The sequence below is a fragment of the Notolepis coatsorum genome (assembly GCF_963971535.1).
Source record: "Notolepis coatsorum genome assembly, chromosome: 12".
In the NCBI taxonomy this organism is placed as follows: Eukaryota; Metazoa; Chordata; class Actinopteri; order Aulopiformes; family Paralepididae; genus Notolepis; species Notolepis coatsorum.
The window spans coordinates 29,420,696-29,437,157 of NC_140176.1; the positions used below are offsets into that span (position 1 = coordinate 29,420,696).

General features: G+C 44.5%; 1 protein-coding gene across 4 annotated transcripts in view; it reads right to left on the reverse strand.

Annotated features, from left to right (window-relative positions):
- LOC311237623 (serine/threonine-protein kinase tousled-like 2) overlaps nucleotides 1-11,889 on the reverse strand; it is a 57,936-nt gene extending 46,047 nt beyond the window's left edge. For 2 of the 4 annotated variants that reach the window (XM_084325562.1, XM_084325565.1), the window contains exons 1-3: nucleotides 11,542-11,889; nucleotides 9,289-9,383; nucleotides 3,910-3,978 (exon numbers count right to left, since the gene is read on the reverse strand). In XM_084325562.1, coding sequence (XP_084181688.1) covers nucleotides 3,910-3,978; nucleotides 9,289-9,381 — 162 coding nt within the window. In that variant the 5' untranslated portion in view covers nucleotides 9,382-9,383; nucleotides 11,542-11,889. The remainder of the gene's footprint in view (nucleotides 1-3,909; nucleotides 3,979-9,288; nucleotides 9,384-11,541) is intronic. The other 2 variants (XM_084325563.1, XM_084325564.1) reach the window with 2 other exon arrangements.
- Nucleotides 11,890-16,462: the final 4,573 nt, after the last annotated feature.

Genomic DNA, 16,462 nt, shown 5'->3' on the forward strand with positions numbered 1-16,462 from the left:
ATAGGTACCCATCTCATCTCTGTGTCTGCAGTACAGAGTCAGTCAAGAAGAAAGGTATCCTGAGAGAGAGACCTGCGGTGTGCTAGCTAGCTTACACAATGACTGGAAGTGGATACGGACCATTAGCCTATCGCCAAAAGTAAGGAATACACTCCAACAACTGTCAAAAAATTATAATCAAACAATCATGAAAGTATTAAGCCTATATTACCGTACATATTTTGTGGGCTAATGGCATATCCACATCCAGTCATAATGTAAGCTAGCTAGTGTGCTGCAGGTCTCCATCTCTCTGTAATGTACAGAGATGAGAAGGGTGCCCATATTCTTCCATGGCTCTGGGGAAGACGGAAAATAGCTAATAGTTAAGTTCCTTTAAAACTCTATCAACACAACACCTGGCTCAACTTTACCAACATAATTTGATGCTAGTTCGCACCTTAACACATTGAGTGCCAGCCACGAGAAATCTTGTTATTTCATGCCATGCGTTGAGTGCCAACGACGAGAAATCTAGTTTTTAAATCGTTATTTTTTTAATTAGCGATTTCCATAAATGTTTCATCAATCTAGCCTCACGTTACCATTGGGACTGGCTTTGAGCTCGAACAGGGAAAATACCGCCCCCTATCGTCTCTCCGGATGGTATTGCACCCATTGGATTGGACTGAATGAAATGGATGGGGGAAAAAAGACTACGGAATCCACATTTTACTTATCAGGCATGTAACCGGAGACGATCCCATTCATTGCCCACCCTCAGAACAGCGTGGAATATGAGTTTCCAGTACCCAGCGTTGGATCAATAAACGTGATCGATATTTGGAATGGCGATCAGGAATTGGAATAATCTTTTTGGAGAACATCTGATCTGAGGTAAGGAATACATTTTACCAGTCTTGGGGTAATCAGAGTTTTTTTCACCTATATCTCAGCGCAGGGCTTGACATTAAAGGATAACTCCACTATTTTGGGAAATTAGCTTATTTAACATCTTCCCTGGAGTTAGACAAGAAGATGCATACCTTTTTTGTCTCTGTACGTGCATTTTAGCTTTGGGAATAGATGCTCCGTTAGCATAGCTTAGCTTCATCACTGGAAGTGAGGCAGGACAGTAGCCTTACAGTGCCTTACAGTGTATTGCAAGGTCTGACATTGACCAAACTTGATATGCATGACCTTGGTGGGCTCTAGGTCAACTCCTGAAAAGGGGGTCAATGTCAGACCTTGCAATCAAAAGTTAGGGGCGCACTGAAATTATGGCAAGGGTTATTAGCCCCCTAACTTTTGATTGCAAAGTCTGACATTGACCCCCTTTTCAGGAGTTGACCTAGAGCCCACCAAGGTCATGCATATCAAGTTTGGTCAATGTCAGACCTTGCAATACACTGTAAGGCACTGTAAGGCTACTGTCCTGCCTCACTTCCAGTGATGAAGCTAAGCTATGCTAACAGAGCATCTATTCCCAAAGCTAAAATGCACGCACAGAGACAAAAAAGGTATGCATCTTCTTGTCTAACTCCAGGGAAGATGTTAAATAAGCTAATTTCCCAAAATAGTGGAGTTATCCTTTAAGGCTTGTCCTATTGTCCGGGACAAGTAAATAAAATTGTCGGACAAGCATAATTCAATTTAACTTGTCCGACTGGACAAGTACAAAAAATATATATATATATATATATATATTTTCACTTTCACAGGCTTTTCACACGCCGAGCGTCTTCTGAGTGCTCGCTTAGTTGACACTGACAGTGGCACGAGACCCGCGAAAATGTCAGAATGTTTAATAGAATGTTTTTTTTTTTTAATCCTTTTTTTTATGTTTTTCTCCCGTCCCAATTTAGTCGTTGTGCCAATTCCCCCCCTCCCCTGCCTGGTTGTTGTGCGCATGTTCTCCTACGCTTCCTCCAACACGTGCGGCGACAGCCAGTGACTCTTTTTTTCACCTGGCAGCGAGGACTCTCATTGGTGAAGCGTAACGCGTGGGAGGTCACGCTGCCTTCATCAAGTCCCGCCTCTGCTGAGCAAGCGCCCAGACCTGACCTGTAGGCGTCGCTGTCCACAACGCCAGATTCCAACCCATGACTTCCCTCCCCCTAACTCAGCCAAACGAGTTAGTATGACGATCAGCCCAAGCCAAGGCAATGCTGACTCCGGGAGTAGACTGCAGCCTCTTGCATTGGTGACGAGCGCAATCTCCGCTACGCCACCTGACCGCCTGTTTAATAGAATGTTTAATAAAAGTTGGTTGTTTTGTTGTTACCTGTTGATCTAATGTGCCTATTGTTAAAATAAATTATTTCAAATAAAAATACAATTATTTATTTGAATGGTGTTATTTATGGCAATAACTATACCGTAATAACAACTATAGGTATAGACCAGAGTTTAACCCCTGGTCGTCAAAGAGAGAGGGGAGATGAGGAAGATGAGCTGGTGCTGACGGGGAGTGAAGATGAGCTGGAGGACTGATCATATAGTATATACCCCACACTGTGTTCAAGTTATTAAATCATAATAATTGTCCAAATCTCTTGTCTGTTTTTTCTTTTTTTTAATAGGCCTTTATTTTCACAAGCACATTTCGGACAAGTAAGTTTAGCTTTCGGACAAGTAAAATATCTGAGCCACTTGTCCTTCGGCTCAAAAAGTTAATGTCAAGCCCTGAGCATGTCCCATAATATATTTTTTTTTAATCCACTTTTTCTCCCATTTTCTATATTTTCTCCCATCCCAATTTCGTATCATCCAATTCAACCCTCCCCTGTCACGAACGCTGTTTCTTGCCTCCCACAAGCCGGCTGCAATGTGGACTAAGTCATACATAGCACAAGTCCCCTCCGGTACTTGAGGTAACAGCAGTCGCATCTTTTCACCTGCGCAGCTCGATCTCTCAGTGGCGAGGAGTAACGCGTGGGAGGCTCACGCAGCCCCCGACACTTCCTGATTCTACTGCACAGGCGCACCAACCGACCTGTAGGAGTCGCTGTCCACAATGCCCGATCCCCACCCATCAGTTTCCCACCCCCTAATACGGCCAATGTGTATTAGTATGAACGACCAGCTAAACTGAAAGCAATGTGGAGCGCTGGGCTCGAACAGGCAAGCCCAGCATCTCCGTCATTCGTGGCGAGCGCCTTGCCCACTACGCCACGTAGCCGCCACGTGTCCCATAATATTATGTGTGTGTGTGTGCGTGTGTGTGTGTTGATCAGGAAATGGATAATCGATTTTTCAGCCCGCTTCTCTAGCGTGCATAAGTACACATATACTATCGATAATCTAGCGTTTATTTGAAAACGATTCATAAATAGGCCGAAAAATGACAACGTGTTTTGTGTATTCCACTAAAGAGCGATTCCTGCAGAATCTCTTTTTTCTGGAAGTTTCAAAAAACGAGCGTTTTTCAAAATGGTATAAAACGGAAATGTACTGATTAAAAAACAATCAATTTCGACAATGTTGACTGCAAACAAGTCATTGATAAGCGATGCCTAGATTAGACACATACCCATAATTTAAGATATAGTTTATGCGTTCACAAATGTGCTCGCCCTCTCATTGACTACAGCGCTGGCACTCAAGCGCTAAATCGTGCGCCCCCTGCTGGCACTCAAAGTGTTAAGAGGAGTCCTTTTAATACTAATTCTGCACCTGAACCAGGGTGGAGAATGGGACACCAGCCACTGGCAAGAAAGTACCAAACACATTATCACGTCACCAGTCATCATTTGAAAGTTCTATTCTACTCATAAAAAGATATGGAAGAAATAAGTGTAAATAATAAGAAAAGTAAAGTGACTTTTAGAATGAAGCTAGTATGAAAATAAAATATGTTTTCCTGTCCTAGTTGTTGGGATGGAGGTGTGAGGGAGTGTAGCCTGAGCTGAAGATGTTTAGTGATCTGACCTCCAGCTCCTTGTCGCTGAGAGAGCCCACACTGCACAGGGACTGGTTGGACGACTCGTTGGCTGAACCCTGGGAGACAGGACAGGAACAACCAGTGGTTAAATTCTTGTTTTTAAGTTGTTGAACCTTTATTAATCCCCTTGGGGAAATTCATCCTCTGCATTTGACCGATCCCAACCATTAGGGGTGGGAATCACCAGAGCTCTCACGATACGACACTATCACGATACTTGAGTCACGATACGATAGTATTGCGATACTAAATATATTGCGATATGCTGAGTATTGAGATATTAATATTGCGATATATTGTGATTTATTACCTTTTTTCAACTGCAAAGTAAAACTTTGTCAACATGTTTTATCTAATAAAATAAAGTTCAGTCTGTTCATCTCACTTCAATCATTTTTATTGCAGAACATGGTATTTTCTCAAGCAGACAGATGTCAACACTGTAATCTGTGTTGCATGTACCTGACAAACTGAACTGTTTGTATTACAGTCATATTCCAACTTAACTGAATGCACATGTTTGCGTGTGGACTACTGTACTATTACAGGCAGGGAGCGAAATTAAAGCCCGCCAAGCGCCATTTGCGGGCAGATTTTACGTTTGACGGGTGGGACTGAGAGGTCTGTCCGCCATGTGGCGGGCAACGGAATAGTCATGTGAAAACCGATCGAATAACATGATCCAATTCTTAGCGGAGTTCTCACTCGCTGTCTCAAGCACACAGACATGCAACGCGCTGCTCCTCCCTCCTCCAGCCCCTCCCAACCCCATGTAAACAGAGAGGCTAGAGTCGGGCCGGGCAGTCTGCTGACTGCTCTAACGTTAGCTACCGTTACAAAATGACCCAGTCAACTATTCACTTTTAGTTTAATAATGAGGCATTGTCCGTTATCTAGCCGGCTAGCTACTGATAGCTCCCGATATCAACAAATGCTACAGCAAGTCTAGTAGTGCATAATACCTCCGTTGGATAGGTAGCTATCTAGTACACGTTAGCTCCAGTAGGGTCCAGCTGCAGCGCCGGAGAATCCTTGCTGGAGCTGGAGGCTACAGTATAGGGTCCAGCTGCAGCGCCGGAGAATCCTTGCTGGAGCTGGAGGCTACTCGAGTATACACACAGACAGTGGAGCCGTTTGCAGATAGCGAGCATTTTGACTTGTTGCGTGGTGGCGATGTCTCGCAGATAATACAACTACAAGTATGATTATATAATATATATATTTTATTAAAAACAAATTTTAAAAAATTGACTGGTAAGAAATATGCTTGGCGGGTAGATTTTTCTCATCTACCAGCCACTGGCCGGTGAGTCAAAAAGTTAATTTCGCTCCCTGATTACAGGTATTGAAATGAACAATGCAACTTCCTTATATAAAAAATAATAATAATTATGAATTAAATATCGATACTTGGCGTCCCTGTATCGACACAGTATCGATTCGCCACGCAAAGTATCGCAATACTACTACGTATCGATTTTTTCCCCCCACCCCTACTAACCATCTAGGCAGGCATCCAGTGGGCAGCCATACAGTGAGGTGCCCAGGGACGAAAGATGGAAAAAAAATTAAACTGCCAAGGACACGCTGTGTTGTGGCTAGCTAACTGTTAATGTTAGTTGTGCTACATGGACCCAAAACACTGCTAACCAAAGATAACACATCGTGTATCAAAACACTTGAAAACTGGCAGCTGGGTAGCGCAGTGGACTAAGCACTCGCCTACCACCGCAGAGACTCTGGGATCGAATCCAGCCGTCAGCGGTACCTCCGGCATGGTCAGTCATCCCTACTAACACAATTGGCAGTGTTAGCGGGTGGGAAGCCGGTGGGGTGTGTGTCCTGGTCGTTGTAAACTGCGACTCCTATTGGTCGGTCAGGGCGCCTGTTCAGCAGGGAGGGGATCTGGGGGAATAACATGAACCTCTGCATGTGTTACGTTCCCCCAGTGAGAGTCCTCACTGTCAGGTGAAAAGAAGCACATGTATCGGAGCAGGTAGGGCTGTCTTAAATACTTTGTTCGATGAGCATGGGATTCGAATATGAAAATAAAATTTGATTATTAAAAAAAAGATATATATATTTTTTTTTTCTCAAAATCAACTCTGCCTCCCTTTGTTAACTACAACAAGCAATGCTGTTTGTTATTTAAGATGAGGTCGGACTCTGCACTGACAGATTTGTGTTCATTGTGCTGATTTTATAAAGCCTCAAATGACGGCTTACAATATTTCATGAAAGCAAAGTGTTTCGTTTGTCTAAGATTTTAAAAGGTTTAAACTTTACAGCACTGACAAAGTTGAACAAAGTGCTGTACAAGTCCCACAACATAATAAAAAAAAAAAAAAAAAAAAATTATTTCGAAGGTTCGAATAAAAATTTAAAAAATAATGTTACTTTTCTTTTCTTTTTTTACTTTTTTTTTTTAATTTTTTTTTTCCATGTCAACGTTCACACGCACAATATATGCTTACCTAGGATTTGACTTGATTCAACAACAAAGCAGTTGGAGCAATGGCAAGCCGAAAACGGTCGAAATTGTAGTTATTTGAAGTTAGGATTTTTTTTTCGCGACTGAATAAATTTTTTTTAGACTAAAGTACCGAAAAAAGGTACCGTTGGGTACCGGTATCGATTCACAGGTACCGGTACCGGTACCGTATCTGTTCAAATGTGAAAGGTACCCATCCCTAGCGCAACGACCAGGAAGGGAATTGGCATAACGACTAAAATTGGGATGGGTGAAAAACACAGAAAAAAGTCCCCCCAAAAACAACACTTGAAATCTGTGTTTCCGTGAGTGGAGAGACCTGATGCATACAGAGTGGAGGTAATGTAATGTAAGCATTACAAATGGTAACTGACGATACGCATTAAGCATAGAGTATATTGCTGTGCATTTTTATTGCTGCTGCCATGCTCTTTAAAGGCCCACTTGCAGGTTAAACCCTACTCTTCAATTATGGGTAGTTTACATCATTGGTATCTATTTTCATTATAATTTTTTTTCCATTTGACGCTGGAAATTCCACTCAGAAAGGGTTAAAAATGTCCATGCACGAATAACATGTATGGAGCCAATCAAAAAGCTTATCAGACTCTATCAGTGCCGTGACGTCACTGCAGGTAACTTTCCCCTACTTCTGATCCACTACAATAGAGTTTGACGAGTGCAGAAAGCCATTTCCTTGATCCAAATGGACACCTTACAAGACGCAAATGGGTTTGATCGTCGGAGAGACTTTGATGGACCAGCTACAACTGCATTTTTGGTTGAAACAAGGTAGTTATATATTTGTTTTTTAAGATTAATTTATTGGCGTTTTATCGCTTTATTGCTACTGGGCAGTCCAGTAGAGAGAGACAGAGGAGGAATGGGAGACAGAGTGGGGGGGGAAGACATTCGGCAAATAACGACGGGTTCGGGAATCGAACCCGGGTCGGCCGTGTCGCGGCCGAGCGCGCTGTGGTTCGCCACTGGGGCGCCCCAGTTATAAGGGTTTTAATGTCGTAAAAAAAGAACTACATGTTCCACTAGGCAGTCTGTTGTCAGTACGGAGCCGCTATTGGTCTGTTAGGCTGTCGCCTGATCCCCGTCCGGGTCATAGTACCAAGCTGGCTATATGGCTCTGGCTAACGTTAACGTTACCCCGCTAACGTTAGCATTATGTCTACTGTCGTGAACCATTTTAAATCGGGGCATGTAAAAGAGTTTGGGGAACGAGTAAAATGTGCAGGTCCTCTTCTCAGACCTGTGGGACAAAGCACTGCACACGCATCATGCCGGCTAGCACGCTACACGTCACGGCATGTTGATACGATAGTAGCCCCTCGGATAGCACTCGGTGCATCACAGTCACGAAAGGGGCTACCACGATAGCTAACTAACGTTAACATTACAAGCTCAAACACCTTATAACTACTAACTTACTACTGTCGTGTCCATAAGTTCCCTGGCAGAATACTTTGTTTGTGAGGACAAAGGTATACAAAGAGGAGAGAACCATTTTAAATCGGGGCATGTTAGGAGTTTCGAGAATGCTGGCTACCAAGCTAGCTAACTTAGCTACTAACGTTATATACACAATATGTACAACAACACAATGATTTACATGAGTATTTACAAATATGGTAACGTGGTTGTGGCTTTTACAAATAGTGGTTAGCTTTAGAGATAAATGGCTATGATCAGGGAGCAATAGTGTTAGGTGAAACAGCCACAGATTCCTCGGCTAGTAATAAGAAGGCTCTGCTTCCTGCCACTACCTGCCTGTGATTCGCAGGCCCCTCGCTGCCCTGTACCTGCTGTGACGTCATCATTAAGATGACATGCGCACGTTATGAACCATGGATTAAAATATCCATGTGCGTTGTGGTTGGGTCGACAAATATTTGATAAAAACGCTAAAACTGGGTCAATTTCGATAATTTTTTTCCCCCTCTGCATGAAAGTCACCGTTGGCTTAGGCCCCGTTTAGACGGAAACGCTAGCAGGTGAATCCGCAAAAATATTTTTTTGGATGTGCCTTTCGTTTATACGGAAACGGCGTTTTTACGGGGTGAAACCGCAAAAAAGTGAGACTACCTTCCAGGGTGGAATTCCTAGAAACGCAAAAGCTTTGCGCTCTCGTCTAAACTGTAAAACCGTATAAATCTGTTAAAACGATGACGAAAGGGTTGTCACGGCTCTGGTCGCGCGTACTGCTTACGTCACAGGTAGCAGGTATGCGCCAGTAGCCGAGACGTAAACAAAGCAAGTATGTCTGACTATTATCAACGGAGATCACCTGAAGGCTACATTGGCAGTACTTTTAACCCTTTCACTGCCACACGACAGAAGGTTCACCCTTTACTATCACACAACCGGCTGTCGTGTGGCAGTGAAAGGGTTAAATACACAAGAATCTATCCCGCGGCGTGAGTGGACCCACTGTCTGTGAGTGACAGTAGTGACTCTGCTTTGGTCCAATCACATTCCCCATCCACAGTCTGCGAATCAGAGGCAGAGTAGGGCGGGTCTTCACAGCACGTCATGTGACATATGCGCCAATCGTGTGACAGCGGGGCTCCGTCGTCTGCACGGAGAATTCCACCCCAAAACGCTCGTCTAAACGTAAAATTAAAAGTGAAACCGCAAGATGACTTTTGCGGTTTCTGTTCACAAAACGCTCGTCTAAACGGGGCCTTAGTCACATTGTTTATTGAACAAAAATACAACATGCAAGTGGGCCTTTAAGGTGTGTTCTAAAAACAGATTTCCATAAGAGAGTTCTCCATCACTAGATCTGGGACCATGAGACACTTCGCTGTACTTTGACCCCAAGCCCCGCCTGTCAGTGGTGGATATGTGACCAGAGGAGACGCACCTTGGCTACTCCGACTCCCGTGAAGCGCGCCTCCAGTAGCTCCTGCCTGCGTGGGTCCAGACTGATGGCCTGGTTGTGCAGTTCTTCCATCATGTCTGGAAGAGGACAGACAGCGGTAGGAGACACAGTGGCAACTGGCAAGTCGTTCAAACAGGATGGTTATTGGTTACAGCTGTATGTTGTTACTGGACCATGTGCTGCCTGTCTGAAGCAGCCCGGCTCGCTCAGAACCATGTGCTGCCTGTCTGAAGCAGCCCGGCTCGCTCAGAACCATGTGCTGCCTGTCTGAAGCAGCCCGGCTCACTCAGAACCCGGCCAGAACTTCAACCGCTCATTAAGTCAGCTAATGGCTACACATTGATTACACTACTGGCAAGTATTTCATACTTTTTTTATTTATTTATTCAACCTTTATTTAACCAGGCAGGTCAATTAATAACAAATTCTTATTTACAAAGACAGCCTGACGAGAGGACAAAGGGGCCTCTCAAAGAGTAACAGGGAAAGGGGACAAAAATACACCACAGAGGTAAGGGAAATAATGAACAAATAACCAAAATTACAAGATATGCAATACATGAAGCAGAACAGACAAATTACAGTTAAAAGGCTGGGTAACAAGGCGGCTGGGTGGCGCAGCGGACATTGCGCTTGTCACCAACGCAAGATACACCGGGTTCGAATCCGGCTGTCAGCGTTGCCTCCGGCTTTGGCCGGCCGTCATACTAACTCAATTGGCAGAGTTAGCGGGTGGGAATCGAAGGGTGGTAGTCTGGTCGTTGTGAACAGCGACTCCTACAGGTCGGTTGGGGCGCCTGCACAGCAAAGTCAGGAAAATGGCGGGGGCAGTGTGAGCCTCCTACACGTTACTCCTCGCCAAATGAGAGTCCGCGCTGGCAGGTGAAAAGATGTGACAGGCTGCCTCCACATGTATCGGAGGGGACATGTGATGCAAGGCTTCTATCCTCCCTACAACCGGCCAGTGGGGGGCATATGCGAGCAACGATCAGGACAGGGGAGGGAGAATTGGCACAAGAGGTCAATTGGGATGGGGAGAAAAATCACTGAAAAAGGAGGGGGGGGGAAGTAGATGGGGGGGGAAAAGGCTGGGTAACAGTTGCAGGTGTGGATAAACAACTCTGCAATAGAATCCTTAAAAGTAGTGAGGGGGATCAATTTAGTCCATTGTCAAGTCTTTTGCATCTCGTTCCAACAGCTGGGATACCAAACCTATCCCTTTAACCTTTGGCTACCCATAATACAGGCCTTGACAGTGCAAGCATTTCACTTGCATTTGCGACTGAGAATAGATTGAAAACCATAAGTACTGTGAGCTCTGTTGTTTATGGTATTGCACTGTATTGATAGGAAAGTCTTGATTGAACTAACTTATATAAAAAAGTGAATAAACAGGTGAGATGTGATTTAGATTAGATGTCTGCATTGTGCTGTTGTACATGATAGTCAGCTCATGTTCAACAGATGAGTCACAATGATATATATATTGTCTGAATATATATGTATCTTTGATATTATGCATCTTTGTTTAAAACGGCCTTCTTAGAGAGGCAACACCTTAGGAATCATTTGACAGGGAAGACGCTTCACCGTGCCAATAGGAACAAGTCCTGGTTAACTACCTGACAAGACACTGGTCTCCTGACTGGGGCCTCTGGGTTGGCCACACGTCATCCATTAAAGTCAATTTAACTGGCCTGATGTATCGTTTTTAAAACGAGAACCTAGAGATGAACATCAATATCATGGTTTTACCCAAGCAGCTAACGCTAGCTAGATAGTGGGTAAGCTAGCTGGCTAGATACAAGCCTGTCATGAAGCTTGAACTTTCATAAACACGACATGACATCAACTTTACGAGTTACTAAGGTTACCGTTACCTGGCAAACTGAATACCCCAGTAGCTGGATGTTCAGCATTGAGAATAACTAGCATGAATAACTGAGGTTGGTGACTGACACGAGAATGCGTAACACTGCAATAATAGTCTAACGTTAGTTGATGTTAGCAGGTTGGCTAGCAGCTAGCTAACGTAACGTTACTAGCTATGCAACTTAGAAATCCGCGAATAACGTTAAAACCTCACGTTACTCATCTCCTGGCTTTAACTAATGTTTTTATCACGGACGTTACCTGCTGGACAGACAGTTAAATGTGACGTTAGTGCAAGAATGAGAACGTTAGCTAACTAACTGATTAGATACCGTTAACACTAGCCATTGGCTCTCAACTCACCTGAAAGGGTGTTTTCACTTTTCACTCACCCGCCTCGCTGCTGGGGTCTTCACGATACCTCTAAGCGACAACGACCCCTCTGTTACTCCAAAAATCCTCTTTACTTCAAGGAAAACCGTTAAACTCAGCCATTTATATTTATTTGGAAACCAGGAAAATACATAATCTCAGCTAGCTGGTTTCAGCTAACGCAAATTGCACAGGGCAGTGTGTCTCGCGCCATGATGACGAGGCCCTGGTCGGATCCTCGGGGTTTCCTCGCGCGCCTCGCTGCTCCTGCACGGGCAGCACCGGGGCTGCCGCTGAGTCTTTGGGAAATTACCCAAATATTGTTTTATCCTCGCGTGACGCCTCTTCTCGCCAGCTGTCACGTCTCTGGTGCATCCCGCCCTCTACCTTTTTGGTCGTTCTCTTGTAGTTAAAAAAAATATATATATGTGGAATAACTTGAACCACTTTTATGCCATTCCTGAGTTGAGATGCAAGATCAGAGCCCTGCGGCAGGGGGTCTAGTAGTGATGAGAGACCTGGGCCTTGCAGCAGGGGGTCTAGTAGTGATGAGAGACCAGGGCCTTGCAGCAGGGGGTCTACTAGAGACAGTCTCTGTTTGCCATGCATTACTGCATCAGGGCCACTGTGTCTGGTGTGTGATAACAGCTCTTGTTACATGACAACCCATCACTAGGAGTACTGACGCTGACGGTCACTTGTTACATGACAACCCAGCATCACTAGGAGTACGGATAGTCACTTGTTACATGACAACCCATCACTAGCAGTACGGACAGTCACTTGTTACATGACAACCCATCACTAGGAGTACTGACGGTGACGGTCACTTGTTACATGACAACCCATCACTAGGAGTACTGACAGTCAGTTGTTACCTGACAACCTATCTCTAGGAGTACTGACGGTCACTTGTTACATGACAACCCATCACTAGGAGTACTGACGGTCACTTGTTACATGACAACCCATCTCTAAGAGTATACTGACAGTCAGTTGTTACCTGACAACCCATCACTAGGAGTACTGTGACAGTCAATTGTTACCTGACAACCCATCACTAGGAGTACTGACAGAGTCAGTTGTTATCTGACAACCCATCACTAGGAGTAGTCAAGTCAAGAGTTTTATTTGTCACGGCATACAAGTATACAATGAAATGCGGGGGGTCTTGCCCGCAACGATTGTGCATAATACAATAATAATATATAATAATATAATAAGAATCCAATAGAACGACATTGTGCAATAATACAAGTAATCAAAGTAGGGCATATCGGTATGTACATGAGTTATTTACAGAGCATGGTAGGACATGCTAGGTCCTGTGGTAGTGCAATACACTGTTAGCTACGGATGAGGCACTGGGTCTTTATGTACACTGCTATACAATGCTATATTATACAATCTCAAGTTATACTATTCTTAAAGTGACCTTTCCTTTTGTAAAGTGACCATAAGTGTGAGCGTGTGCAGCATGAGTGTGTGTGTGCTCATGTTAAAGTGGCTGCTAGTGTGTGAGCGTGTACAGTGTGTGTGTTGTGTGTGTGCTCATGTGTGCTTGTGTGTGGAGAGTTCAGTGTTCAAGGCTTGGGGCAGTGTTTCAGTGTTCAGTGTTCATGGCCTGGGGCAGTGTTTCTCAAAGTGGGGGGCGCACCCCCCAGGGGGGCGCAGAGGCATGACAGGGGGGGCCTTGAGATTTATAAAAAAAAAATGTTTTTTTTTTTATTCCAGAAAATTATCACTAAAGTGCTATCTGTTGCAGCTGCACTGTTCTCCATGAAAATACCATTTCTCAAAATCTGAAAATCATTATTTAATAAAACACAGAAAAGGATCACCAAGTTACTCTGGATAAAAAAAACCTTTACAGACAACATTGAGACAAAGCTTCCTGACACATCTCCATCCAAACTCTTGGAAGAACTCTTTGAAATCTCATCTGATACCACCTAGAGAGCTAGTTTCAGAGTGTGGTGCTGAGTAACAAGTATCTCATCTCATGGCCCACCAAGTATCTCATGATGCAGCAGTTAAGGTGTTGATACCATTCAGCACCACATACAGTATGAGTGTGAGGCTGGCTTTTCATCCATGACAGCTCTGAAAACAAAATATAGGGCCAATTTTGAAAGGTCACGATATTGGTGTTATTTCAATAAATTTAAACATGGCCCATTTCATGACTATTTTGTTGGGGCGAGGGGGGGCCCAAAATATTTTGGTCCGCCAAAGGGGGGCCTGACAGAAAAAGTTTGAGAAGCACTGGCCTGGGGGAAGAAGCTGAGCCGAAGTCTCTCTGTCCTAGTTGCTGGTGTTCGCAGGCGTTTGCCTGACCGCAGCAGCTTGAACAGGCTGTTGTTGGGGTGGTGAGGGTCTTTCATTATTCTGCAGGCTCTGGATTTGCACCTCTTGTTGTATATGACCTGCAGGGGTGGTAGTGCAATACCCGTGGTACGCTCGGCTGAGCGCACCACTCTCTGTAGGGCCTTCTTGTCCTGTGCAGTGCTGTTTCCATACCAGGCAGTGATGTTTCCAGTCAAGATGCTCTCTACAGCTCCGGAGTAGAAGGACTGGAGTATCTTCCCAGATACTCTGAACTTCCTTAATTGTCTCAGGTGGTAGAGGCGCTGCTTCGCCTTTTTTACGACTGAGTCTATGTGTGTTGTCCATGTCAGATCCTCTGAGATGTGGACCCCCAGGTACTTGAAGCTGCTCACCCTGTCCACGGTAGCCCCGTTTATCCTCAGTGGTGTGTGTGTCCCCTGCTGTCTCCTCCTAAAATCCACGATCAGCTCCTTGGTTTTACCAATGCTCAGGAGCAGGCTGTTGTCCTGGCACCAGCGTTCCAGTACCTCAACCTCCTCCCGGTAGGCCTTCTCGTCGTTGTCCGAGATCAGCCCCACCACCACTGTGTCGTCCGCAAACTTCACTATGGAGTTGGAGCTGAACTTGGCCACACAGTCATGTGTGTATAGTGAGTACAGCAGGGGGCTCAGAACTGTACAGAGTCAGTTGTTACCTGACAACCCATCACTAGGAGTATTGACGGTCACTTGCCACAGTGTGCCAGACCACCAATGCAACTTTTAATTTAGTAACAGAATCAAAACCACCCTCAACAAAATGATCTGCATTTCCCCCCATGCAGGTAAACATGATTATTCAATGCAGTGTTTGTTGTTTAATTAGGTTAAATAAGGTTTATTTCACGTTGCCACATCAGTGTGTTGGGATTTAGAGTTGACTTGCAGTATGCATACAGTCCAGGGGATGGAGCCAGCAGTGTGTTATATATGACCCTGCTGGCCTGACAGACTTCCAGAAGTACTGTCTGCAACTAAACCTGACGTTGACATGTCTGCAACTAAAACTGACGTTGACATGTCTGCAACTAAACCTGACGTTGACATGTCTACAACTAAACCTGACGTTGACATGTCTGCAACTAAACCTGACGTTGACATGTCTGCAACTAAAACTGACGTTGACATGTCTGCAACTAAACCTGACGTTGACATGTCTACAACTAAACCTGACGTTGACATGTCTGCAACTAAAACTGACATTGACATGTCTGCAACTAAACCTGACGTTGACATGTCTGCAACTAAACCTGACGTTGACATGTCAGCAACTAAACCTGACGTTGAAATGTCAGCAACTAAACCTGACGTTGACATGTCAGCAACTAAACCTGACGTTGACATGTCTGCAACTAAACCTGACATTGACATGTCTGCAACTAGTACTTAGTTAGGACTATCTGACTGTTAGGACAATCTGACTCTTAACTCATTCCCCGCCAACAACGAGTATACTCGTTATTTGATAATTATTTCTTTTATTCGCTATTTCCAATCGTTATCCATCCAGGGAGCCTGTGTAACCATAGAGAATGAGTCTGAGATAGCAAAAGTCCAATACCGCCGCCTGGTGGTATGCGGCCGATGTTGCACTCCCTTTGAGACTCTGTGTATGTGGCTGTGTGTCGATGAAATTCATCCGGGCGGACTTTTCTAGTAGCCTGGACCGATGGCTTTACCCGATCGCATTGAATAGTTTTCGGGACCCCCGATTCATTATGCTGTGGTGGGTTATGTCGTGGCCCAAATGGACATACGATCTAGCAGATGGCAATCAAATAATTGGAATATTTTTTTTGAAATCTCACCGGCTACAGGTAAGAGCAATCTAACGTCAATTTCAGCTTGATTGTGCCTTGTTTTCATAGCCATCTAGGGTGCCCACCTGTCCCGCGAAACAACGCGGGACAGTCCCGATATTGGGACGTTTGTCCCGCGTCCCGCTACAACAAAACAATGTCCCGCAATTCAAAGATTTATTTTTAATTTTTTTTATTATTATTATTATTATTATTATTATATATTGTTTTATTATTATTATTTTTAATTATTATTCAAAGATTATTATTTAATTCTTTTTTAAATGTTGTTAATTTAATGCCTCGTTCCAATACCCTCTTATATTTAAAATAAAAAAATCGGGCGACGTCAAACCAATGCGCAGCCGAGCGGAGCAGCTCGACTCGAGTCGCGCGAGTCGCGCTGCCTGTCACTGTCAGACAGTCCGAGGCTGAGGCAGCTGCAGTGTGTGTGACGTCAGTCATACCTGATGTTTCTGCAGAATAGCCTAAAGCTTTTTTACGACGCAGTGCTTGAAGTTGAGGGGGATGACACAACTGTCTGTGAGCTTTTCCAGCTCATGACCAGTCTAAGACTGAAACTTGAACAACAATCAAAGGACCAGTTACAGTGGGTGACAATATTGTCACAAGGAAAGAAGATCTCTACAGATCCTACCCAACCCCCCCCCCCCCCACTCCTACCCCCCCCCCCCCCCCCCCACCCACCCAACCACCTCCAATGTACAGTCCCCCCCCACCTACCCA